This window comes from Hyla sarda, chromosome 4, assembly GCF_029499605.1.
Source record: "Hyla sarda isolate aHylSar1 chromosome 4, aHylSar1.hap1, whole genome shotgun sequence".
Classification (NCBI taxonomy): Eukaryota; Metazoa; Chordata; class Amphibia; order Anura; family Hylidae; genus Hyla; species Hyla sarda.
The window spans coordinates 274,264,954-274,290,749 of NC_079192.1; the positions used below are offsets into that span (position 1 = coordinate 274,264,954).

The window sequence follows — 25,796 nt, forward strand, 5'->3', positions numbered from 1 at the left end:
GTTGTATTTTTTCAACAGCTGGAGGCACACTGGTTAGACAGCTGGAGGCATTGACAGCAAGGTGTTTTACATGTTCCTATTTTTTTTCTTAAGTACAGTAATAATAAGGACTCATTAAACTCCTCAAACACTACAGAAGAAAACGTGATCTGACCATATGGTTCACATTCACTGCCCTAAATCCTAGAACGTGGATCCAGCTGCACTAGCTACCCTTCACCGATAGATGTCGTTGTCGCGCTCGCCGCATCCTCACCTGCAACCACCACAGAGCGCTGGAAGCGTCGCCGGCGTATGTACGTCATGACGACACGCCCCAGGAACGCGCCGACTAGCTGAACGTGTTATTGGAGTTCGCTAAAAGCGTTTCCTCTGTGCGGTCGAGCTGGTCAACCGACGCCGTGACGTCATAGGCGGTGCGGCGGAGACAACGTACGATACGCCGGTGTGGCGGAACGGCGGCTGGGAAGTGTAGCCGCCGTATGGAGCAGTAATCTACGGGGAAGGTGAGGAGCACAGGGCTGGGTGGAAACAGTAGAAGTGGTGGCAACAGGTTCAGCATCGTTACGCCATGTGCTTTCTGGAAGCGGGGAAAGGCGGCCTCTGAGAGCGACACACACCGGGGACGGTACATGGGGCTGGGTCCATTGGGGAAGCTGACTCCTAACACGTTATCACGGGGCGACGTGTCCCAGACTGGTGCCTGCCAGCAACGTGTCACTGTAGTGCGTGTGCCCTGCTGTCATGGTCCACACACGTGTCCGCACCCCCTGGAATAGACGCAGCGTGTGTACACTGCTATTCCTGGTCCTTTCATCACTCTGCACCGCTGGTCACTTACAGCCCATTGCATCATGTGCAGTATAGATCCTTAGGCTGCTTTCACTCTATACAATTCATCCATTACAAACTTCTAAGCTTTAAAAAAGCATGTTAAATGTCCGTTACAAAATCCTATTGGTCTTTGGGATTTTTTGATTATCCGTTATGACCCGTTATAGCCAATCATGAATAACGGACGTTAGTTGTGACGGAAGAAAAAACGGAACATGCACAAATTTTTCTTCCGTCACAAGAAATGGATAAATTAACGGCCGTTATTTTTAACATTGAAGTCTATGGCAAACGGATGAGCCTTTATGTCATCCATTTGCACCTGGTTTATAATATCCGTTATTACTTCTGAGCATGCTCAGAAGAGGTGACATCAGCAGACTCCTGCAGTGCTGAGGGACTACTAATACTCCCATCATGGAACAGACTTCATGATGGGTGTAGTATTTCCCTGGCTGCAGGAGTCTGCCGGTGGCTGGGGAGGCTACATTAGTGTTTGCACCACTACCCCCATCATGGACCAGACTATGTTCCATGATGGGGGTTGTAGTACAGGGGCAGAGGGATTGATCGCACCGGGTCAAACTTTTGAAGTGATTAAATGGGAGCGGGCAGCATGCTGCGCTCCCCTGCGATGTACGATGTATTTACTTTGACTTTTAAATTCCCCGCCGGGAGCCCTGAATGGCCGGTACTGAGGAGCCATTCAGGGCTCCTGGTGGGGTTTTCAAATAGAAGCGCTGCGGGGTATGTCTAGCCCCCACAGCGCTTCTATATATCCTTCCCCCCCCCCCCCCGCAGCGCATTTATACATATACATATACAAATGCGCTGCAGGGGGCAAGATATATACCCTCCTCCCCCACAGCGATTCTATTTATCTTTCCCCACCGCAGCTCTTCTATTTGAAAAACCCGCCGGGAGCCCTGAATGGCTCTTCAGAGCTGGCGATTGAGGGCTCCCGGCAGGGAATTTAAAAATGAAAGTTAATACATCGTACATCACAGGGGAGTGGTGCATGCTGCCCGCTTACTTGTATATTAACTTCTAATCGCATCGATCTCAGAAGTGAGACCCGGTGCGATCAATCCCTCAGCCCCTGTACTACAACCCCCATCATGGAAAAGTGTCTGTTCTATGATGGGGGTTGTACTACAAACACTAATGTAGCCTCACCAGCAGACTCCCGCAGCCGGGGAATTACTACTCCCATCATGGAAACAACTCTATTGCATGATGGGAGTGGTAGTAGTCCCGGCTGTGGGAGTCTGTAGGCAGATGTGTTAAAATGGCCGTACATGACGGATGTTATAACTGGTCTTAACGGATGAATATGCCCGTTATTTTGGAAGCAATCTAGTTGCTATGGGCAACTACACAACTCTTCCTATATACAGGTTTTAATACATTTACCCCATATAACATAGAAATTCATGTATCATTTTCTAGATGTGAAATAAATGGGATATATTTGCAGATTATAGGTGAATGAACTCATATTCTAGATGTATAAACATTTTACTGTGCTGCGAACCACTGAATGAACAGGAAATATGCACAGTTTATAAGAGACTGAACATAGATTTTAGATGTATAATTTCCCTGTGCTTGATCCTTTTCCCTGCCTGGACTATTTCCAGACAATTAGCAGAAGGGAATTTGATGACAGTCCCTGTAGGTGTCCTATCATTGACAGCAGCCATGGACGTCTTTGTTTGCAGTGGTGTCATGAATGAGAAACCTGGGCTTCCACAGACCGGAACCATATGATCTTTATTAAATCCAGGTCCTGTATAGGATTCAATAAAATTTGAGTATTAGGCTGCGTTCAAACGGAGTAATTCAAGAGGAATTTACTCGAGTAATTCCTCTTGAATTCTCCTCTCCAAATTAATGCACATCTCCTCTGCCCATTGAATTTAATGTTATTTCTGCTGTCCTGTTCACACTGCCGAAATTCTGCTAGCGAAATTCCGACGCTGAATTCCGTTCCGCTTGAAGAAAGAACATGTTCATTCTTCAAGCGGAATCCGCTAACAGAAATCAATAGAAGTTTTCGCGCGGAATTTGCACGGAAATGACTGAAAAACCCTTCACTTCTTTCTCCCCCATTTCCACACGCAAATTGCAAGAAAATAAAATAATTTTTTTCCGCCCGTAAATTTTTTGGCGTGAATTCCTCTTGGAATTGCCACGAAATTCCGCGAGTGGAATTCTGTGCAGTGAACGTTACAATTAGTGTGAATGGGTCTTCCGCAAAACCCGTTCACACTGCGGAATTTCAGTGCCAGACAATTCTGCCGCTGAAATTCTTCAGCGCAAAAAACATGTTCATTATTTGTGCAGAAGGCCGTGAGCACTTCATAGCCGTCAATGGTGACGGCGCAGTGCCGTGCGGTCCTACCGACGAAGTATTTTCGGTGGCGGCCGTCAGATGGAACCGCCACTTGGAGATTCCACAGTGTGAACATGCCCTTAGGCTTCGCTCCTATCCTGCCTTTGCTGTGGGGCAATCGCTTTAGCATTTATGGTGAGCCAGATTTGGTAACCTAAGGGTATACCCAGCTGCAACAGCCGTATCTGGTCTAGAGGCAGCTATTCCCACAGGGTACCAGAGCCTACTTTAATCACTTACATATATCATCATTACATTTACACACAGAATCATTTCATTCCAAATCCTTCTTGGTGCATTTTTCTTTCAGTGAGTGTATATCCTGTTCATTCCTGGTCTATGGAGTATATGTTCTCTCCACTATATACTGCACATATATCTGGTTCATTCCTGGTCTATGGAGTATATGTTCTCTCCACTATATACTGCACATATATCTGGTTCATTCCTGGTCTATGGAGTATATGTTCTCTCCACTATATACTGCACATATATCCTGTTCATTCCTGGTCTATGGAGTATATGTTCTCTCCACTATATACTGCACATATATCTGGTTCATTCCTGGTCTATGGAGTATATGTTCTCTCCACTATAAACTGCACATATATCTGGTTCATTCCTGGTGTATGGAGTATATGTTCTCTCCACTATAAACTGCACATATATCTGGTTCATTCCTGGTCTATGGAGTATATGTTCTCTCCACTATAAACTGCACATATATCTGGTTCATTCCTGGTCTATGGAGTATATGTTCTCTCCACTATATACTGCACATATATCCTGTTCATTCCTGGTCTATGGAGTATATGTTCTCTCCACTATATACTGCACATATATCTGGTTCATTCCTGGTCTATGGAGTATATGTTCTCTCCACTATAAACTGCACATATATCTGGTTCATTCCTGGTGTATGGAGTATATGTTCTCTCCACTATAAACTGCACATATATCTGGTTCATTCCTGGTCTATGGAGTATATGTTCTCTCCACTATAAACTGCACATATATCTGGTTCATTCCTGGTCTATGGAGTATATGTTCTCTCCACTATAAACTGCACATATATCTGGTTCATTCCTGGTGTATGGAGTATATGTTCTCTCCACTATAAACTGCACATATATCCTGTTCATTCCTGGTCTATGGAGTATATGTTCTCTCCACTATATACTGCACATATATCTGGTTCATTCCTGGTCTATGGAGTATATGTTCTCTCCACTATAAACTGCACATATATCCGGTTCATTCCTGGTCTATGGAGTATATGTTCTCTCCACTATAAACTGCACATATATCTGGTTCATTCCTGGTGTATGGAGTATATGTTCTCTCCACTATATACTGCACATATATCTGGTTCATTCCTGGTCTATGGAGTATATGTTCTCTCCACTATATACTGCACATATATCTGGTTCATTCCTGGTCTATGGAGTATATGTTCTCTCCACTATAAACTGCACATATATCCGGTTCATTCCTGGTCTATGGAGTATATGTTCTCTCCACTATAAACTGCACATATATCCGGTTCATTCCTGGTCTATGGAGTATATGTTCTCTCCACTATATACTGCACATATATCTGGTTCATTCCTGGTCTATGGAGTATATGTTCTCTCCACTATAAACTGCACATATATCTGGTTCATTCCTGGTCTATGGAGTATATGTTCTCTCCACTATAAACTGCACATATATCCTGTTCATTCCTGGTCTATGGAGTATATGTTCTCTCCACTATAAACTGCACATATATCTGGTTCATTCCTGGTGTATGGAGTATATGTTCTCTCCACTATATACTGCACATATATTCTGTTCATTCCTGGTCTATGGAGTATATGTTCTCTCCACTATAAACTGCACATATATCTGGTTTATCAAGCACAGGAAAATGACTATGCATCTGTCTCTATGGAATGTGTTCATTCCACTATAAACTACACATGTATACTGTTCCTGGTCTACCAAGCACAGGAAAATTATTAGGCATCCAGTTCTGCGGAATATGTCTAGTGAAAGTTATAGCCCAAAAAAGCAAGTTTTTCGACTGGGACATATTTCCAACAATTTTGTTTAGCTGGATTTGCACCCAAAAAAAATCCTGCTAAATAAACAGAATTTATTTTGGAGCCCCCAGAATGCTGATGTGAATCTAGTCTTAGACAATTTTAATGGGCACTGTCATGAAGTACAAAAATTGATATGTTGTAGTACTTAAGTACTACAACATATCTCTAATATACTTTAATTTAAAAAAGTGATTTTAAACAAGTTTAAAATTACTTTTAAATTCGGCCACTAGGGGTCGCCCTCCTAGTGGCCGAATGCATTCGGCAGTGACGTCACTACTGAATTTCGACTCATTGAAGACTGGCAATGAGTCGAAATTCAGGCACTGCGATGCTCTCTCCCGCTTGTCAATCAAACAGGCGAGAGCGAGCACACTGCTAGCTGGGGCTGCGCGCATTGGCCAGCTCCACTGGCCTCGCACTGCCCCGCCCGCCCCCTTTACCCTGTCCCTGTGACCACTAGTGTCACATGTGCCCCCCGCGGGCGCTACCATCACCGCTAGCGGGGTCCCTGTACCCACTAGCGGTGTCACAAGAATGCCGAGCGCGGCTCTGTTCCCCGTCCCTGTCAGCTGTCGGGGTACGGGAACAGATTTAAAAGCCTCGCGCGCAGCTAACGTAGTACTGCGCATGTGCAGTACTACGCAAATAGCGTAGGGCTAACGCCAGGCTCCTGGCGCTGCCTACGTTAGCCCTACGCTATTTGCGTAGTGCTTCGCCTGTGCAGTACTACGTTAGCCGCGCGCGAGGCTTTTAAATCTATTCCCGTACCCTGAGACTCTCAGGTACGGAAATAGATTTAAAAGCCTCGCGCGCAGCTAACGTAGTACTGCGCAGGCGAAGCACTACGCAAATAGCGTAGGGCTAACGTAGGCAGCGCTAGGAGCCTGGCGTTAGCCCTACGCTATTTGCGTAGTACTGCGCATGCGCAGTACTACGTTAGCTGCGCGCGAGGCTTTTAAATCTGTTCCGTACCCTGACAGGGACGGGGAACAGAGCCGCGCTCGGCATTCTTGTGACACCGCTAGTGGGCACAGGGACCCCGCTAGCGGTTGATGGTAGCGATAGCTCTCACGGGAGGCATTCTTGTGACACTATGACATTATACAATAGGGTGCCTCCAGCTGTTTCACAACTACAATTCTCAGCATGGCCTGACAGCTAATAGCAATCATGGCATGCTGGGAGTTGTAGTTGGGAAACAGCTGGAGGCACCCTATTAGATAAATAAAACACTCATGCATAGACTGTGAGGGCGGAAGCAAGCGCCCAGCAAGGCATCAGTGACGTCACGCCTACTGGGAAGCCCTGCTCTGCTTTATAGAGCAGATTTAGAAGCATTAAATCTGCTCTATTAAGGCGATTAAAACATTTTTTGAAGCCAGGTAGGGGGTTAGGGCTAGATTACTACTAGGTAGGGGACATATTAGATTATATACCGTATATACTCGAGTATAAGCCGACCCGAGTATAAGCCGAGACCCCTAATTTCAACCCAAAATCCCAGGAAAAGTTATTGACTCGAGTATAAGCCTAGGGTGGGAAATACCTCATCCCCCCCTGTCATCATCCAGACCCGTCATTAACATCCTCATCATCATCCCCTTGTCATCATCCCACACATCCCCCCTTCATCATCCCCTTATCATCCCACACATCCCCCCTTCATCATCCCCTTGTCATCATCCCACACATCCCCCCTTCATCATCCCCTTATCATCCCGCACATCCCCCCTTCATCATCCCCTTATCATCCCACACATCCCCCCTTCATCATCCCCTTATCATCCCACACATCCCCCCTTCATCATCCCCTTGTAATCATCCCACACCCCCCCCCCTTCATCATCCCCACCCCCCTTCATCATCCCCACACCCCCCCTTCATCATCCTCTTCTCATCATTCACCCTCAGTGGTCTTCAACCTGCGGACCTCCAGAGGTTTCAAAACTACAACTTCCAGCAAGCCCGGGCAGCCATCGGCTGTCCGGGCTTGCTGGGAGTTGTAGTTTTGAAACCTCCGGAGGTCCGCAGGTTGAAGACCACTGCGGCCTTCAACATCATCCAGCCCCCCTCTCACCCCCCTTTAGTTCTGAGTACTCACCTCCGCTCGGCGCTGGTCCGGTCCTACAGGGCTGTCCGGTGAGGAGGTGGTCCGGTGAGGAGGTGGTCCGGGCTGCTATCTTCACCGGGGGCGCCTCTTCTCCGCGCTTCCGGCCCGGAATAGAGGCGTTGCCTTGACAATGACGCAGAAGTACGTTGGCAATGAACGCACCTCTGCGTCGTTGTCACGGCAACGTGACTATTCTGAGGCCGGGCCCGAAGCGCTTAGAAGAGGCCTCCCCGGTGAAGATAGCAGCCCGGAACCACTATCCCACCGGACCACCTCCTCACCGGACAGTCCTGCAGGACCGGACCAGCGCCGAGCGGAGGTGAGTACTCAGAACTAAAGGGGGTGAGAGGGGGCTGGATGATGTTGAAGGCCGCAGTGGTCTTCAACCTGCGGACCTCCGGAGGTTTCAAAACTACAACTCCCAGCAAGCCCGGACAGCCGATGGCTGCCCCGGCTTGCTGGGAGTTGTAGTTTTGAAACCTCTGGAGGTCCGCAGGTTGAAGACCACTGCGGGTGGGGGAGTTCACTCGAGTATAAGCCGAGGGGGGTGTTTTCAGCACGAAAAATCGTGCTGAAAAACTCGGCTTATACTCGAGTATATACGGTAATACTTTAAGACTTACACAGCTATGACTGTATGACAAGATCTGTTGCTGTCCCCTCTATTATAGTCATGTGTAATAGTTATGTTTTAGTTGAATTAGTTGATTCTTCATGTCAAGCTGCCAAGTCCCCCCCCCCCCCCCTCCCCTCATTGCAGGTTATTTGGAGAATGACTGAATCTAATAACCAATATCTGTGTAGGGGGTGTATATTACCATAGGGAGAGCATCTGACACATGATTTTCCGTGCATGGATATTTAGAAGTAGTCTTGAACATTATGAGGTGACTATCTTTGACACACAGATCTATGGGGCTTAGAAGTTATTCAGCAGTGTGTTGCAGTTATTATGGAACGGCACATACTACCTTCTGGTTATGCACCACAGAGACGGCTGTGTCTGCAATGCTCCGTTATTTATACTTGAAGTGTTTGTCCAGCTAGGGCAAATGCTGCCTTTTTTATTTATTTTTTTATGGTGGTTCCAGTGATGGGAAGGGAAGGGTATGTATACACAATGGAAGTTCCGTTCGGAATTCCACATTTGAATTTTGCACAGAGATTCAGCAGCAGCAGAGTCCCATTGATATCAAGATGATTCTTCTGCCCTGTACACACGGCAGAATTTCCACAGCAGAAACATTAAAGGGATACTTTAATGGAAAACTTTATTTTTTTTAAATCAACTGGTGCAAGAAAGTTAAACAGATTTGTAAATTACTTCTATAAAAAAAATCTTAATCCTTCCAGTACTTATCAGCTGCTGAATACTACAGAGGAAATGGTTTTCTTTTTGGAACACAGTGCTCTCTGCTGACATCTCTGTCCATTTTATGAACTGTCCAGAGTAGGTGAAAATACTCATAGCAAACATATGCTGCTCTTGACAGTTCCTAAAATGCACAGAGATGTCAGCAGAGAGCACTGTGGTCATGATGTCAGCAGAGAGTGTTCCAAAAAGAAAACCATTTCCTCTGTAGTATACAGACCCTAAAAAGTACCGGAAAGATTATATGTTTAATAGAAGTAACTTACAAATCTGTTTAACTTTCTGGCACCAGTTGATTAAAAAAAAAAAAAAAATTTCTATGGGAGTCCCCCTTTTTAAAATCCTGATTCCGGAGTTTGCAGAAAGAATAGATGTCTATTGTCTCTGCAGAGTCTGCACAGAAATGCATTGGCGTCTAAAAGACTTCATATTTCCGAGTGGTCCTAGCGCCTGAAGAAAGGGGTTGCTCTTTCTTCAGGCGGAAATCCTAGCGGAACACATAGCAGTCTATAGGAGACTTCAGTGTCCGCGCAGTCCTAGCACCGACTAATTCAGTTGGCGCAGGCGGAACTCGGAATCTCCGGGCGGAAATTTTCTGCCCGGAGATTCCGTAGTCTGAACCTAGCCTTTTGGGAGAGTTTTTCAGGTCAAGTCTATGTGCAACTTTTAAAATGTTTTAAAGCATTTGTTCACAGAAAGCTTGTGACGAACATTTTTTTTGTGTGTCAGTCTTATAACAACATTGGATGTAAATTTACATATTCTGGTGCCCTGATATTTAACGCCCCAGGACGTACTTTTACGTCCTGTACACTAAGCGAGCACGGGAGCTGCGCTCTCTCCATCTGGCTGCTATTAGCAGCTGGGGAGCTACCGGTAATGGCAGACATCAGTGATCATGCTAATATCCACCCTTAACCTTTTAGATGCCGTGACCAGTACTGATCATGACACCTTGGCAGTTGCGCTATTAGAGACTTATCGGACACCCACAGCGAGATTGTTGAAATCCGATGAGTCAGGATGGTGGCCAGAGCTCCACTCATCTGCTTCTAGGCTGGCTTCGGCCATCCTTTTTTTAAATTTTTATGGGCTGCTTTCTGTAGTAGATTGCCGATCTTGCTGATCAATGCTATGCTTACTAATAGAAATTAAAAAGTTATAGAGGTCAGAATAGGACAGTTTTAAGCATACTAATTTTCTAACAAAAAGTAAAACTTTTTATTTTTTTAAAGTAATTCAGTAACAAACATGTAAAGATGGGTATCGTTTAACCCCTTAGGGACTCAGCCTATTTTTACCTTAAACGAAAATTTTCTTTTTTTCCTCCTTCCCTCCCTTCTAAAAATTATAACGCTTTCACTTTTGCACCTACAGACCCAAATAAGGGCTTGTTTTTGCGTCACCAATTGTACTTTGTAATGACATCACTTATTTTATAATATAACCTGCGGCGATACAAAAAAAAATGTGTTGGGTGAAATAAAATAAAAACGCCAGTTTGTAATTTTTGGGACTCCCGTTTCTATGGAGTGCCCTTTTCGGTAAAATGACACCTTATCTTTATTCTGTAGGTCCATACCGTTACAAGGACACCCAATTTATATGGGTTTTATTTTATTTTAATACTTTAAAAAAAAAAACTATAAACTACATGCACCAAAATTAGTAAGTTTAACCCCTTAAGGACATAGGGCGTATCATACGCCCCCATTTCCAAGTCCTTAAGGACCGAGGGCGTATGGATACGCCCTGAGCATTTCCGGCCCCCACCGCTAGCCGGAGGGGAGCCAGAGCCGGATGCCTGCTGAAATCGTTCAGCAGGCATCCCGGCATATCGCCCAGGGGGGTCATTATGTCCCCCCATGTCGGCGATTGCCGCAGATCGCTGGACAATTCAGTCCAGCGATCTGCGGCAGATTCCGGGTCAATCGGGTCTCCAGTGACCCGATGACCCGGAATTACTGGCTGATCGGGGCCGTCAGAGACGGCCCCGAACAGCCATTGCCAGCAGGAGTGAGGTGGCACTGGTGCCACCTCACGATCGCCCTGATTCGTCGGCCGGATTACCGGCCGACCAATCAGGGCGCCTGCTGCGGGTGTCACTCCCGCAACCCGCTCCGCCCCTCTTCCGGAGGACGTGAGCGGGTGCGGGAAGACGACCCCCGGTGTTGGGGACCCGATCCCCGGCGTCCCTGTTGGGATCGGGGCCCCAGGAGCAGCGGCGGCGGAGACGACGAGGGACTGACCTGTGCTGCTGGATCGTTGGAGGTGAGTGACAGCCTCCTGCTGTTGCTTAGCAACAGCTCCCAGCATGCAACAAGGGCATGCTGGGAGCTGTAGTTATGCAACAGCAGGAGGTAGACCACCACAACTCCCAGCATGCCCTTATGGGCATGCTGGGACTTGTAGTTTTGCAACAGCTGAAGGCACATTCTTTCTATGTAAAAGTGTACCTTCAGCTGTTGTGTAACTACAACTCCCAGCTTGCACAATCAGCTGAAGTGCATGCTGGGAGTTGTAGTGGTGCATCTGGTGGTTGCATAACTACAACTCCCAGCATGCCCGTTGGCTGTCGGTGACTGCTGAGAGTTGTAGTTTTGCAACAGCTGAAGGCACACTGAGTTAAGTAGTAAACCAGTGTGTCTCCAGCTGTTGCATAACTACAATCCCCAGCATCCCCAGCCAATGTAGTATGCCTCCGGCTGTTGCATAACTACAAGACCCAGCATGCCCTTCCGCTGTCCGTACATGCTGGGGGTTGTAACTTTTGCAACAGCTGAAGGCACACTGGTTGCAAAACACTGAGTTTGTTACCAAACTCGGTGTTTCACAACCTGTGTGTCTCCAGCTGTTGCAAAACTACAACTCCCAGCATGCACTGATAGACCGTACATGCTGGGAGTTGTAGTTTTGCAACAGCTGGATGTTCCCCCCCAATGTGAATGTACAGGGTACACTCACATGGGCGGAGGATTACAGTAAGTATCCGGCTGCAAGTTTGAGCTGCGGCAAATTTTCTGTCGCAGCTCAAACTGCCAGCGAGAAACTACTGTGAACCCCCCGCCCATGCGACTGTACCCTAAAAACACTACACTAACACAAAATAAAATAAAAAGTAAAATACACTACATATACACATACCCCTACACAGCCCCCCTCCCCTCCCCAATAAAAATGAAAAACGTCTGGAACGTCACTGTTTCCAAAACGGAGCCTCCAGCGGTTGCAAAACTACAACTCCCAGCATGCACTGATAGACCGTCCATGCTGGGAGTTGTAGTTTTGCAACAGCTGGATGTTCCCCCCCCCCCCCAATGTGAACGTACAGGGTACACTCACATGGGCGGAGGATTACAGTAAGTATCCGGCTGCAAGTTTAAGCTGCGTCAAATTTTCTGCCGCAGCTCAAACTGCCAGCGAGAAACTACTGTGAACCCCCGCTCGTGTGACTGTACCCTAAAAACACTACACTACACTAACACAAAATAAAATAAAAAGTAAAAAACACTACATATACACATACCCCTACACAGCCCCCCTCCCCTCCCCAATAAAAATGAAAAACGTCTGGTACGCCACTGTTTCCAGAACGGAGCCTCCAGCTGTTGCAAAACAACTACTCCCAGTATTGCCAGATAGCCACTGACTGTCCAGGCATGCTGGGAGTTTTACAACAGCTGGAGGCCCCCTGTTTGGGAATCACTGGCGTAGAATACCCCTATGTCCACCCCTATGCAATCCCTAATTTAGGCCTCAAATGCGCATGGCACTCTCACTTTGGAGCCCTGTCGTATTTCAAGGCAACAGTTTAGGGCCACATATGGGGTATCGCCGTACTCGGGAGAAATTGGGCTTCAAATTTTGTGGGGTATTTTTTGCTATTACCCTTTTTAAAAATGTAAACTTTTTGGGAAAACAAGCATTTTAGGTAAAAAAAATATTTTTTTTTTACATATACAAAAGTCATAAAACACCTGTGGGGTATAACCCCTTAACCCCTTGTTACGTTCCCCGAGGGGTCTAGTTTCCAAAATGGTATGCCATGTGTTTTTTTTTTTTTTGCTGTCCTGGCACCATAGGGGCTTCCGAAATGCGGCATGCCCCCAGAGCAAAATTTGCTTTCAAAAAGCCAAACGTGACTCCTTCTCTTCTGAGACCTGTAGTGCGCCAGCATAGCACTTTTCACCCCCATATGGGGTGTTTTCTGAATCGGGAGAAATTGGGCTTCAAATTTTGGGGGGTATTTCCTGCTATTACCCTTTTTAAAAATGTTAACATTTTGGGAAACCAAGCATATTAGGTAAAAAAGAGAAAATTTTTTTTACACATGCAAAAGTCGTGAAACACCTGTAGGGTATTAAGGTTCACATTACCCCTTGTTACGTTCCCCGAGGGGTCTAGTTTCCAAAATGGTATGCCATGTGTTTTTTTTTTTTTTTTGCTGTTCTGGCACCATAGGGGCTTCCTAAATGCGACATGCCCCCAGAGCAAAATTTGCTTTCAAAAAGCCAAATGTGACTCCTTCTCTTCTGAGACCTGTAGTGCGCCAGCAGAGCAATTTTCACCCCCATATGGGGTGTTTTCTGAATCGGTAGAAATTGGGTTTCAAATTTTGGGGGGTATTTTCTGCTATTACACTTTTTAAAAATGTAAAATTTTTGGGAAACCAAGCATTTTAGGTAAAAAAAATATAATTTTTTTTACATATGCTAAAGTCGTGAAACACCTGTGGGGTATTAAGGTTCACTTTACCCCTTGTTATGTTCCCTGAGGGGTCTAGTTTCCAAAATGGTATGCCATGTGTGTTTTTTTGCTGTTCTGGCACCATAGGGGCTTCCTAAAGGTGACATGCCCCCCAAAAACCATTTGACGCTCCTTCCCTTCTGAGCCCTCTACTGCGCCCGCTGAACAATTAACATAGACATATGAGGTATGTGCTTACTCGAGAGAAATTGGGTTTCAAATACAAGTAAAAATTTTCTCCTTTTTACCCCTTTCAAAAATTCAAAAATTGGGTCTACAAGAAAATGCGAGTGTAAAAAATGAAGATTTTGAATTTTCTCCTTCACTTTGCTGCTATTCCTGTGAAACACCTAAAGGGTTAATACACTTACTGAATGTCATTTTGAATACTTTGGGGGGTGTAGTTTTTATAATGGGGTCTTTTATGGGGGATTTCTAATATGAAGGCCCTTCAAATCCACTTCAAACGTGAACTGGTCCATGAAAAATAGCGAGTTTGAAAATTTTGTGAAAAATGTCAAAATTGCTGCTGAACTTTGAAGCCCTCTGGTGTCTTCCAAAAGTAAAAACTCATAAATTTTATGATGCAAACATAAAGTAGACATATTGTATATGTGAACCCAAAAAAAATATATTTTGAATATCCATTTTCCTTACAAGCAGAGAGCTTCAAAGTTAGAAAAATGCAAAATTTTCATTTTTTTGATCAAATTTGGTGATTTTTCACCAAGAAAGGATGCAAGTTACCATAAAATTTTACCACTAAGTTAAAGTAGAATATGTCACGAAAAAACTATCTTGGAATCAGAATGATAACTAAAAGCATTCCAGAGTTATTAATGTTTAAAGTGACAGTGGTCAGAATTGCAAAAAACGCTCCGGTCCTTAAGGTGAAAAAGGGCTCGGTCCTTAAGGGGTTAAAATTGCCATCTTCTGACCCCTATAACTTTTTTTTTTTCCATGTACGGGGTGGTATGAGGGCTCATTTTTTGTGCCATCATCAGTAGTTTTTATCTATACCATTTTTGTTTTGATGGGACTTTTGATTGCAATCTTCTGATTGCATACACTGATCAGTGTTATGCCATTGCAAAGCACTGAGCAGTAGATCGCCGATCGGACAACGGAGAGGCAGGTGAGGAGCTTCCCGTCATCCAGTAAGCTGATCGGGACATCACGATTTTGTCGCGATAGTCCCAATCAGCTCCGCTGAGCTGCCGGGATTCTTTTACTTTCACTTTACGGACGCCGCAATCAACTTTGATCGTGGCATCTTAAGGGTTAATGCCGGGCATTGACCCAATCGGCCGTGCCCGGCATTAGCCGTGGGTCCTGGCTGCCTGTAGCAACCGGGACCCACTGGGTTTAACCTGTTCTCTACCAGTGAGAACTGTTTAATCCAGTTAAACTGGACCAGGGTGTACAGGTACGCCCTGAGTCCTTAACCCCTTAACGACGCAGGACGTATATTTACGTGGGTCCCCCATATCGCGTGGGTCCCAGCGCTCATCAACGGCCGGGACCCGCGGCTAATACCACACATCGCCGATCGCGGCGATGTGCGGTATTAACCCTTTAGAAGCGGCGGTCAAAGCTGACCGCCGCTTCTAAAGTGAAACTGAAAGTATCCCGGCTGCTCAGTCGGGCTGTTCGGGACCGCCGCGGTGAAATCGCGGCGTCCCGAACAGCTGATCGGACACCGGGAGGGCTCTTACCTGCCTCCTCGGTGTCCGATCGACGAATGACTGATCCGTGCCTGAGATCCAGGCAGGAGCAGTCAAGCGTCGATAATGCTGATCACAGGCGTGTTAATACACGCCTGTGATCAGGATGAGAGATCAGTGTGTGCAGTGTTATAGGTCCCTATGGGACCTATAACACTGCAAAAAAAAAGTTAAAAAAAAGTGTTAATAAAGGTCATTTAACCCCTTCCCTAATAAAAGTTTGAATCACCCCCCTTTTCCCATAAGAAAAATAAAACAGTGTAAAAAAAAATAAAAATAAACATATGTGGTATCGCCGCGTGCGTAAATGTCCGAACTATAAAAATATATCATTAATTAAGCCGTACGGTCAATGGCGTACGCGCAAAAAAATTCCAAAGTCCAAAAAAGCGTATTTTGGTAACTTTTTTTAACATTAAAAAATGAATAAAAAGTGATCAAAAAGTCAGATCAAAACAAAAATCATACCAATAAAAACTTCGGATCACGGCGCAAAAAATGAGTCCTCATACCGCCCCGTACGTGGAAAAATAAAAAAGTTATAGGGGTCAGAAGATGACATTTTTAAACGTATAAATTTTCCTGCATGTAGTTATGATTTTTTCCAGAAGTGCGACAAAATCAAACCTATATAAGTAGGGTACCATTTTAACCGTATGGCCCTACAGAATAATAAGGTGTAATTTTTACCGAAATATGCACTGCGTAGAAACGGAAGCCCCCAAAAGTTACAAAATGGCGTTTTTTTTTCGATTTTGTCGCACAATGATTTTTTTTTCCGTTTCGCCGTGCATTTTTGGGTAAAATGACTAATGTCACTGCAAAGTAGAATTGGCGACGCAAAAAATAAGCCATAATATGGATTTTTAGGTGGAAAATTGAAAGGGTTATGATTTTTTAAAGGTAAGGAGGAAAAAACGAAAGTGCAAAAACTGAAAAACCCTGAGTCCTTAAGGGGTTAAAGGGGTATTCCAGGAAATATAAAAAAAATATTCATATATCAACTGGTTCCAGAAAGTTAAACAGATTTGTAATTACTTCTATTAAAAAAATCTTAATCCTTTCAGTACTTATGAGCTTCTGAAGTTAAGGTTGTTCTTTTCTGTCTAAGTAATCTCTGATGACATGTATCTCGGGAAACGCCGAGTTTAGAAGCAAATTCCCATAGCAAACCTCTTCTAAACTGGGCGGTTCCCAAGACACGTGTCATCAGAGATTACTTAGACAGAAAAGAACAACCTAAACTTCAGAAGCTCATAAGTACTGAAAGGATTAAGATTTTTTAAAGGGTACCTCTCATCAAATAAACTTTTGATATATTTTAGATTAATGAATGTTGAATAACTTTCCACTAGCATGTTAATGAAAAATATGCTTCTTTCTTTTGTATTTTTCCAGATCAGTCCTGTCAGCAAGCATTTCTGACTCATGCTGGAGTCCTAAACACTCAGAGCTGCCAGCCTGCTTTGTTCACAGCCAAACAGGCTGGCAGCTCTGAGTGTTCTCCTTTGTGAACAAAGCAGACTGGCAGCTCGTAGTGTTTAGGACTCCAGCATGAGTCTGAAATGCTTGCTGCCAGGACTAGTAGGGAGACCCCTAGTGGTCATTTCTTCAAAGTGGAAAATTAAATAGAAAGAAGCATATTTTTTAATAACATGCAATTGTAAAGTTATTCTGCATACATTAATCTATAATATATCAAAAGTTTTTTTGATGAGAGGTACCCTTTAATAGAAGTAATTTACAAATCTGTTTAACTTTCTGGAGCCAGTTGATATATAAAAAATAAAGTTTTTTCCTGGATGCGTACGCCCTGCGTTTCAAAGAGGTTAAATTGTATTGACCCACAAAATAAAGAGAACCTATCAGTTTTGTCATAAAGTGCACATAATAAATTTGTGACCACTGCAGAAAAACAACTTTATGTTGACATTCCTAAACAATCTTGAAAAATCAACTTGAAGTTGCAAAAACATAACTGCATCAAGTTTATCCACAAAAATGCTGTTTTCATACAATAATTTCCTATGGCAGTGGTCTCCAACCTGCGGACCTCCAGATGTTGCAAAACTACAATTCCCAGCATGCCCGTTGGCTGTCCGGGCATGCTGGGAGTTGTAGTTTTGCAACATCTGGAGATCTGCAGGTTGGAGACCACTGTCCTAAGGGAACATGGCTTCAGAATGCCAATTTCTACACAGCTTGACTCCGAATCAGTAGTCTGCTTTTAAACGGACATGTTGTGTCAGTCATTCACAAAGCAGTAAAATCTTTACAGATAGATTGCACAGTGTTTTGTCTTGTGACCTGTGCCCCTAGCATACATCTCTAACATCTATGTACACTTTACAGTGATTTCCATGTTACCGGATGTTGTGATCAGCCTTGTTTTTCTCTACAGGGTTTTGCTGAGACAAGCAGCTCCATTGTGTTTGTAAATGCCATGTTTCTCCTAACTTTGCTTTTTTTATTCTTTGGCAGATGTTGGTTTATTCTGCTGTACCAGAAAGGGGCAAACCTATTGTGAGAAATAGGGAGCTTGAAGTATAGCAGCAGACATGGATGAACAAGCCCTGCTTGGACTAAACCCAAATGCCAATGCTGACTTCAGAGAGCGAGTATGTCCTATAACCTACTGCTACTAGACACAAGTCTTGGATTTTACCTGCTAAAAATAACAAATAAAAATACACGACCATAATGGACTGAATAATATATGTTGTTAGACTGACAGAGTATTTATTTTAATTCCAGGCATTGGCCTATTTTGAACAACTGAAAGTATCACAAGATGCATGGCAGGTCTGTGCTGAAGCTTTAGCCCAACGTATATATAGGTAAGACAGTTTTGTCTGACTGTTTAAATGAATTCTGAGGTTTTCTAGGTGTGGGATTCAGATATTTGATTTCTGAGTTCAGATGTGTATCTATTAATCAGGGGTGTGGAAATTTTTATAAAAAAAATACTTGTCCACGGGACTAAAATGGAGCAAAATCTACTTGTCCCTCATGACGATCCACTTGCCCAGGCCAATTTTTGCTTTTACACTCTAATTTTTTCCTCCTTGCCCTGTAATAGCCATAACTACCTACTATAAGGATACCTTTTAATTTTTCAATAACATATTCTCTAAACCAAAAAAAAAATATATATATATATACACCGTATTTATCGGGGTATACCACGCACCGGCCTAGAACACGCACCCTCATTTTACCAAGGATATTTGGGTAAAAAAAAGGTTTTTACCCAAATATCCATGGTAAAATGAGGGTGCGTGTGTGTGCGCGTGTATACCCCGATACACCCCCAGGAATGGCAGGGGGAAAGAGGCCGTCACTGCCCGCTTCTCTCCCCCTGCCTTTCCTGGGGTCTAGAGCCATGCTGCCGGCCCTTCTCTCCCCCTGGCTATCGGCGCTGCTGCCCATTCTGTCCCCCTGACTATCGGTTCCGGCGCCCCATTGCGGGCGCAAATATCCAGGGGGAGTGAAGCGGCGCCGACAGCCAGGAGGCTCCCCCCATTCCCGGTGGCATAATTACCTGTTGCCGGGGTGGGGTCTGCGCTGCTTCAGGCCTCCGGCGCGCGTCCCCTGCATCGTTGCTATACGCTGCACGGCGCGGCGCATGACGTCAGTGCGCCACGCCGTGCATAGCAACGACGCAGGGGACGCACGCCGGAGGCCTGCAGCAGCGCGGACCCGACCCAGGCAACATGTAATTATGCCACCGGGGATGGGGGAGGCAACGGGGCAGCGGCGCCGGCAATGGGTACCGCTGCCGCTTCTCTCCCCCTGGCTGTCGGCGCCGCTTCTCTCCCCCTGGCTATCGGCGCCGGCAATGGGGCACCGGCACCGATAGTCAGGGTGACAGAACGGGCAGTGGCGCCGATAGCCAGGGGGAGAGAAGGGCCGGCAGCAGGGCTCTAGACCCCAGGAAAGGCAGGGGGAGAGAAGCAGGCAGCGACGGCCTCTCTCCCCCTGCCTTTCCTGGGGGTGTATCGGCGTATAACATGCACATAGACTTTAGGCTAAAAATTTTAGCCTAAAAGGTGCGTGTTATACGCCGATAAATACAGTGTATATATAATATATATGGAAGTGAAATTGAAATAGTAAAAGATAATTTAGCAGATTTGGTGGTTTTCTTTTCTACACCATTTACCTTGTGGTTGAGGTAACATGTTAGTTTTATACTTTAGGCGCCTGATTACAGCGATACCAGATTTGTATCGTTTACGTCATGTTTTACTAATTCTGAACTTTTTCTAATTTTTTTAATTGCTGTTTTTTAACCCCTGTAGCTTTGTTTTTTTTTCCGCACACCAGGCTGTATGAGTGCTAATTTTTTGCGCCATAATCTGTTTTTTGTATCGGTACCATTTTGGTATTGATCTGACTTTTTAATCGCTTTTTAACTTTTTTTTTCTGGGATATTATAAAAATTGCAAATCTGTGGTTTGGTATTTTTTTACATTTACCGTACGGGATACATAATGTTATATTTTAATAGGTTGTACAATTACGCACGAAGCGATACCAAATATGTTTATTTTTATGTTTGCATGTTTTTATATAGGAAAAGGGGGTGATTTGAACTTTTAACATGGAAGGGGTTAATGCAGCGGTCTTCAAACTGTGGCCCTCCAGATGTTGCAAAACTACAACTCCCAGCATGCCCAGACAGCCAACGGCTGTCCTGGCATGCTGGGAATTGTAGTTTTGTAACATCTGGAGGGGCACAGTTTGAAGACCACTGGGTTAATGTGTGTCTTTCAAACTTTTAAAACTTTTTTTTTTTTTTTTTTTTTTACACTTTATTACACTTATAGGAGGAATCATTCGATTCCTCGGACAGATGAATAGATTCTATCGAACTCTATTAATCTGTGTGCTCTGTGATCCATTGATAGAGCCTAGTCCAGCCAGGATCTATCAATGACAGAGCGGGACAGCAGGGAACAGAGGTAAGCCCTCCGGCTACCTCCATAGTGGATCGCCCCCCCTGCGATCGCGCTGCGGGGGGGGTGATCCACCCCACTAGCCCACCAGGGAGCATTCACATGTCCCTTTAGACGCCGCTGTTAGCTTTGACAGCGGCGATCTAAAGGGTTAGGGCGATCGCCGCATGCTGGCTATTAGCGGCGGCCCCCGGCTGCAGAGTATGGAGCGGGCAGGAATCCCGAGCCCGCTCCATACTCCCCTGTGATCGCCGCATGCATCTCCCCGTGCAGACGCGCCTCCTCCCCTCAGCTCTCCGAAGCTACAGCTGGGTGGAATGAAGGCAGAGGAGGCAGGTCTGCACGGGGAGCAAGAAGCCACGCCCCCCCCCGGACGTTTGCAGAGCAGGGGAGAGAAGACAAATGCTGTACAAAGCTTCTCATCTCCCCTGCTCTTTTTCGGAGGACACAGGCTGCAGAGTATGGAGTGGGCAGGAGTCGGGAGCCCGCTCCATACAGACTGCAGAGCGCCGCCGCACTTGTCAGGTCCGGCCCAGCTTGCCCAAATTCACCTGCCCGGCGCCCAAAACTGCTAGTCCCGAGCCTCGGGCAATAGGAATTCCACATCCCTGTATTAATATAGTATTGTCCATTTGTTTATTATGCATTATACCTAGCATGTTATTTGCAACATGGCACAACTGTTCATTGGAAGTGAAGGGAACTGTCCAAAACAGGATAGGTGTACTCTAGGGGTTTGCTTCTGCTCTTTACAGTACCTGACATGGACAGAGGTGCCAGCAAGAAAAGCAAATGTAATATGCAAATCTGTGTAACTTGTTTGTCTAATCTAATGCTTAAAATAAAGACCTGTGGTCTTTTTGTAAAAAGTGAGATACCAGGACCTATAGATGGATGAGGGGGGGGGGGGGGGGGGGGGGAGGGGGTTAAGGCCTGATCACATACCCAGGGATATGGATATTGTATCCCCGGACGCCCGGGACACGCAGTTCTGAGTGCCAGGCAGGTGAATTCTTCAGGAATTCACATATAACGGGGCAATCATTCTCACCCCATCACTAAACTCCTAGAGACTGCAGCTGTATGCTGCAGCCTATAGCGAGCAGCGCAGGACGTCTGCGTCCCGGCATAGGCGCGTGCGTTGACTTCACTCATCGCGCACTCCTCCGTTAGGACTGAGGATGCGGTCCAACAACACCGCAGCGCACATGGGGACGGAGGACAGCTAAAAGCAGGGGGAGGGGGTTTGGTGAATCAGTGAATGATGTGGCAAAGGAGGGGAGGGTGTAATATAATGGCTTGAGGGAGGGGGGGCTGAAATATAGAACGGCACGGGGAGGGGGGGGGCTGAAATATAGAACGGCATGGGGAGAGGGGGGCTGAAATATAGAACGGCACGGGGAGGGGGGGGGGCTGAAATATAGAACTGCACGGGGAGGGGGGGGGCTGAAATACAGAACGGGGAGGGGGGCTGAAATATAGAACGACACGGGGGGTGGGGCTGAAATATAGAACGGCACGGGGGGGTGGGGCTGAAATATATAATGGCACGGGGGGGTGGGGCTGAAATATATAATGGCACGGGGGGGGGTGGGGCTGAAATATAATGGCACAGGGAGCATCAGAGAAGGGGAAATATAATGGCAAAGGGGAATGATATGACACAGGATGGTAGCAGCTTTTCTAATGATGATACTGGTACTATGTTGTGCATTGTTGACGCACACCGCGATGCATGCAGTTGGCAGTATAGCAAGGAGTGTGTCACCAAACTATGTAAGAGCGTCACCATGAAAAGTTTGGAAAGCTCTGACTTAGGGAGTGTAATTGTTTAAATGGGAGCCCTACCTGATGGGGATCATATCTATCTTTGGGCCTGTCTACCTACTGGGGGAGCTCTACCTAATGGGGGTCATTTCTATCTGGGGCTCTGTCTGGGAGCCCTACCTTTTTACCAACTGTCGGGGACACATATATCTGGGGTCCTATTTACATACTAGGGGAGCCCTTCATGCCTGCCTACCTGATGAGGGGACGTACCTATCTGATAAAGGGACATACCTACCTGAAGTGAGGACTACCTATTTAATGGGGCGGACTTACTTATCAGGGGCCTTATCCACCTAATGGGGTGACATACTGGTCTGCCTATTAAGTTTCTATTAATAAAGACCTTATTTGCAGACTATTTTGTTTGAAATTATTTTATGTACCAGGGCAAGTGGTTCATCATGAGGGACATTTTGATTGTGTTCCGTTTTAGTCCCTTGGAAAAGTTTTTTTTTTTTTTTTTTTTTTTTTATTTCCACACCCCTGTGATGTCATCACGCTCCCTCCCATAGACATGAATGCAGGGGGCGTGGCCGTGACATCCTTGTCTCGGAGGCAGCACCTGGCACAGAATGCTGGGGGCTGCACTGAGATCACGAGTAGAGATGAGCGAATTTAGTGATTCGATTCGCCACGAACTTCTCAGCTCGGCGGTTAAAGGGGTACTCCGGCGCTTAGACATCTTATCCCCTATCCAAAGGATAGATAAAATGCCTGATCGCGGGGGTCCCGCCCCTGGGGACTCCCGTGATCTTGCATGCCGCACCCCGTTTATAATCAGTCCCCGGAGCGTGTTCGCTCCGGGTCTGATTACCGACGACCACGGCCAGCGGCATGTGACGTCACACCTCCGCCCCCGTGTGACGTCACGCTCTTCCCCTCAATGCAAGCCTATGGGAGGGGGCTTGACAGCTATATTGCATTGAGGGGCGGAGCGTGACATCACACGGTGGCGGAAGCGTGATGTCACACGCCACCGGCCCTGTGGTCGTCGGTAATCAGACCCGGAGCGAACACGCTTTGGGGACTGATTATAAACGGGGTGCAGTGTGCAAGATCACGGGAGTCCCCAGCGGCGGAACCCCCGCAATCAGGCATCTTATCCCCTATCCTTTGGATAGGGGATAAGATGTCTAAGCGCCGGAGTACCCCTTTAATGACTTAAGCCTGCATAAATGAGTTCAGCTGTCAGGTGCTCCGGTGGGCTGGAGACTCTCCTAGGACTGTATTCACCTTTTCCAGACCACCGGAGCACCTGAAAGCTGAACTAATTTATGTAGTCATCAACTGCCGAGCTGAGAAGTTCGTGACAAATCGAATTACTGTAAATTCGCTCATCTCTAATCACGAGGGTCCCCAGCGGCGGGACCCCTGCAATCATACATCTTATACCCTATCCTTTGGATAGGGAATAAGATGTATAAACCTGGAATACCCCTTTAACTCTGATCTCCAGTTATACTGGGTGTATACAGAGGCTAAAAAACTGATCTTGTCTCTGTGTTTTGGAATCTTCTATGCAACACTTATCCTTAACCCCTTAAGGATGCAGGACGTAAATGTACGTCCTGGTGAGGTGGTACTTAACGCACCAGGACGTACATTTACGTCCTGTGCATAACCGCGGGCATCGGAGCGATGCCCGTGTCATGCGCGGCTGATCCCGGCTGCTGATCGCAGCCAGGGACCCGCCGGCAATGGCCGACGCCTGCGATCTCGCGGGCGTCCGCCATTAACCCCTCAGGTGCCGGTGCATTGCCGTGGAATGAGATTTGCCATAGAATGAGATGGTCCGCCTCCATCACATCCTATTGGCTCTCTCTTGTCACGTGACATATTTAAACGTCACGCATCGATGCGCACAGCAGTGTCAATTTGGCTATCACAGGGAGAGGATCTCTTCACCCTGTGATAGCTGAAGCTGTACGGAGCTCTCATGGCCTCTGTGGCCCGACAGAAGTTCACACATGTACGCAGCTCATACGGCTGCCTCATATACATTTACTGTTGATCCACAGCGCTATCGGGATCCCGATGCCCGATGGCGCTGTCATCAGTGTGCGTCCCCGCGAGCGCCCCACGCCCGCAGCTCTACTCGCCGTCCCCCGCAGCTCTACTCCCCGTCCCGTTAACGCTCAGGGAGCGGGGGACAGAAAGTAGAGCATCGGGCGCAGGTTAAGTTATTCGCGTAGTGCTGCGCATGCGCAGTACTACTTTACCTGCGCCCGATGCTCTACTTTCTGTTCCCCGCTCCCTGAGCGTTAACGGGACGGGGAGTAGAGCTACGGAGGGACGGGGAGTAGAGATGCGGGGGACGGGGTGTAGAGCTGCGGGCGTGGGGATCCTGATGACAGCGCCATCGGGCATCGGGATCCCGATAGCGCTGTGGATCAACAGTAAATGTATATGAGGCAGCCGTATGAGCTGCGTACATGTGTGAACTTCTGTCGGGCCACGAGAGCTCCGTACACCTTCAGCTATCACAGGGTGTGGAGATCCTCTCCCTGTGATAGCCAAACTGACACTGCTGTGCGCATCGATGCGTGACGTTTAAATATGTCACGTGACAAGAGAGAGCCAATAGGATGTGATGGAGGCGGACCATTTCATTCTATGCCAAATCTCATTCCACGGCAATGCACCGGGATCAATACAGATCCCGGCATCTGCGGCAGTGCGCGATTTGAATGAATAATCGGATCGCCCGCAGCACTGCTGCGGGGATCCGATCATTCAGAATGCCGCACGGAGGTCCCCTCACCTTCCTCCGTCCGGCTCCCGGCGTCTCCTGCTCTGGTCTGAGATCGAGCAGACCAGAGCAGAAGATGACCGATAATACTGATCTGTTCTATGTCCTATACATAGAACAGATCAGTATTAGCAATCATGGTATTGCTATGAATAGTCCCCTATGGGGACTATTCAAGTGTAAAAAAAAAAAATGTAAAAGTAAAAAAAAAGTGAAAAATCCCCTCCCCCAATAAAAAAGTAAAATGTCCGTTTTTTCCTATTTTGCCCCCAAAAAGCGTAAAAAACATTTTTTATAGACATATTTGGTATCGCCGCGTGCGTAAATGTCCGAACTATTAAAATAAAATGTTAATGATCCCGTACGGTGAACGGCGTGAACGAAAAAAAAAATTCTAAATTCCTACTTTTTTAATACATTTTATTAAAAAAAAATAATAAAACATGTATTAAAAGTTTTTTATATGCAAATGTGGTATCAAAAAAAAGTACAGATCATGGCGCAAAAAATGAGCCCCCATACCGCCGCTTATACGGAAAAATAAAAAAGTTAGAGGTCATCAAAATAAAGGGATTATAAACGTACTAATTTGGTTAAAAAGTTTGTGTTTTTTTTTTTAAGCGCAACAATAATATAAAAGTATATAATAACTTTTTCTAATTTTAATCGTATTGACCCTCAGAATAAAGAACACATGTCATTTTTACCATAAATTGTACGGCGTGAAAACAAAACCTTCCAAAATTAGCAAAATTGCGTTTTTTGTTTTAATTTCCCCACAAAAATAGTGCTTTTTGGTTGCGCCATACATTTTATGATATAATGAGTGATGTCATTACAAAGGACAACTGGTCGCGCAAAAAACAAGCCCTCATACTAGTCTGTGGATAAAAATATAAAAGAGTTATGATTTTTAGAAGGCGAGGAGGAAAAAATGAAAACTTAAAAATTAAATTGTCTGAGTCCTTAAGGCCAAAATGGGCTGAGT

At 45.9% G+C, this 25,796-nt stretch overlaps 1 protein-coding gene across 2 annotated transcripts in view; it reads left to right on the forward strand.

The window, feature by feature from the left end:
* The first annotated feature begins 301 nt into the window (after positions 1 to 301).
* The window catches only part of XPOT (exportin for tRNA), an 81,078-nt gene continuing 55,583 nt past the window's right edge, over positions 302 to 25,796 (forward strand). For both annotated transcript variants that reach the window (XM_056574277.1, XM_056574278.1), the window contains exons 1-3: positions 302 to 506; positions 17,753 to 17,889; positions 18,026 to 18,108. In XM_056574277.1, the coding sequence (XP_056430252.1) occupies positions 17,830 to 17,889; positions 18,026 to 18,108 (143 nt within the window). In that variant the 5' untranslated portion in view covers positions 302 to 506; positions 17,753 to 17,829. The remainder of the gene's footprint in view (positions 507 to 17,752; positions 17,890 to 18,025; positions 18,109 to 25,796) is intronic.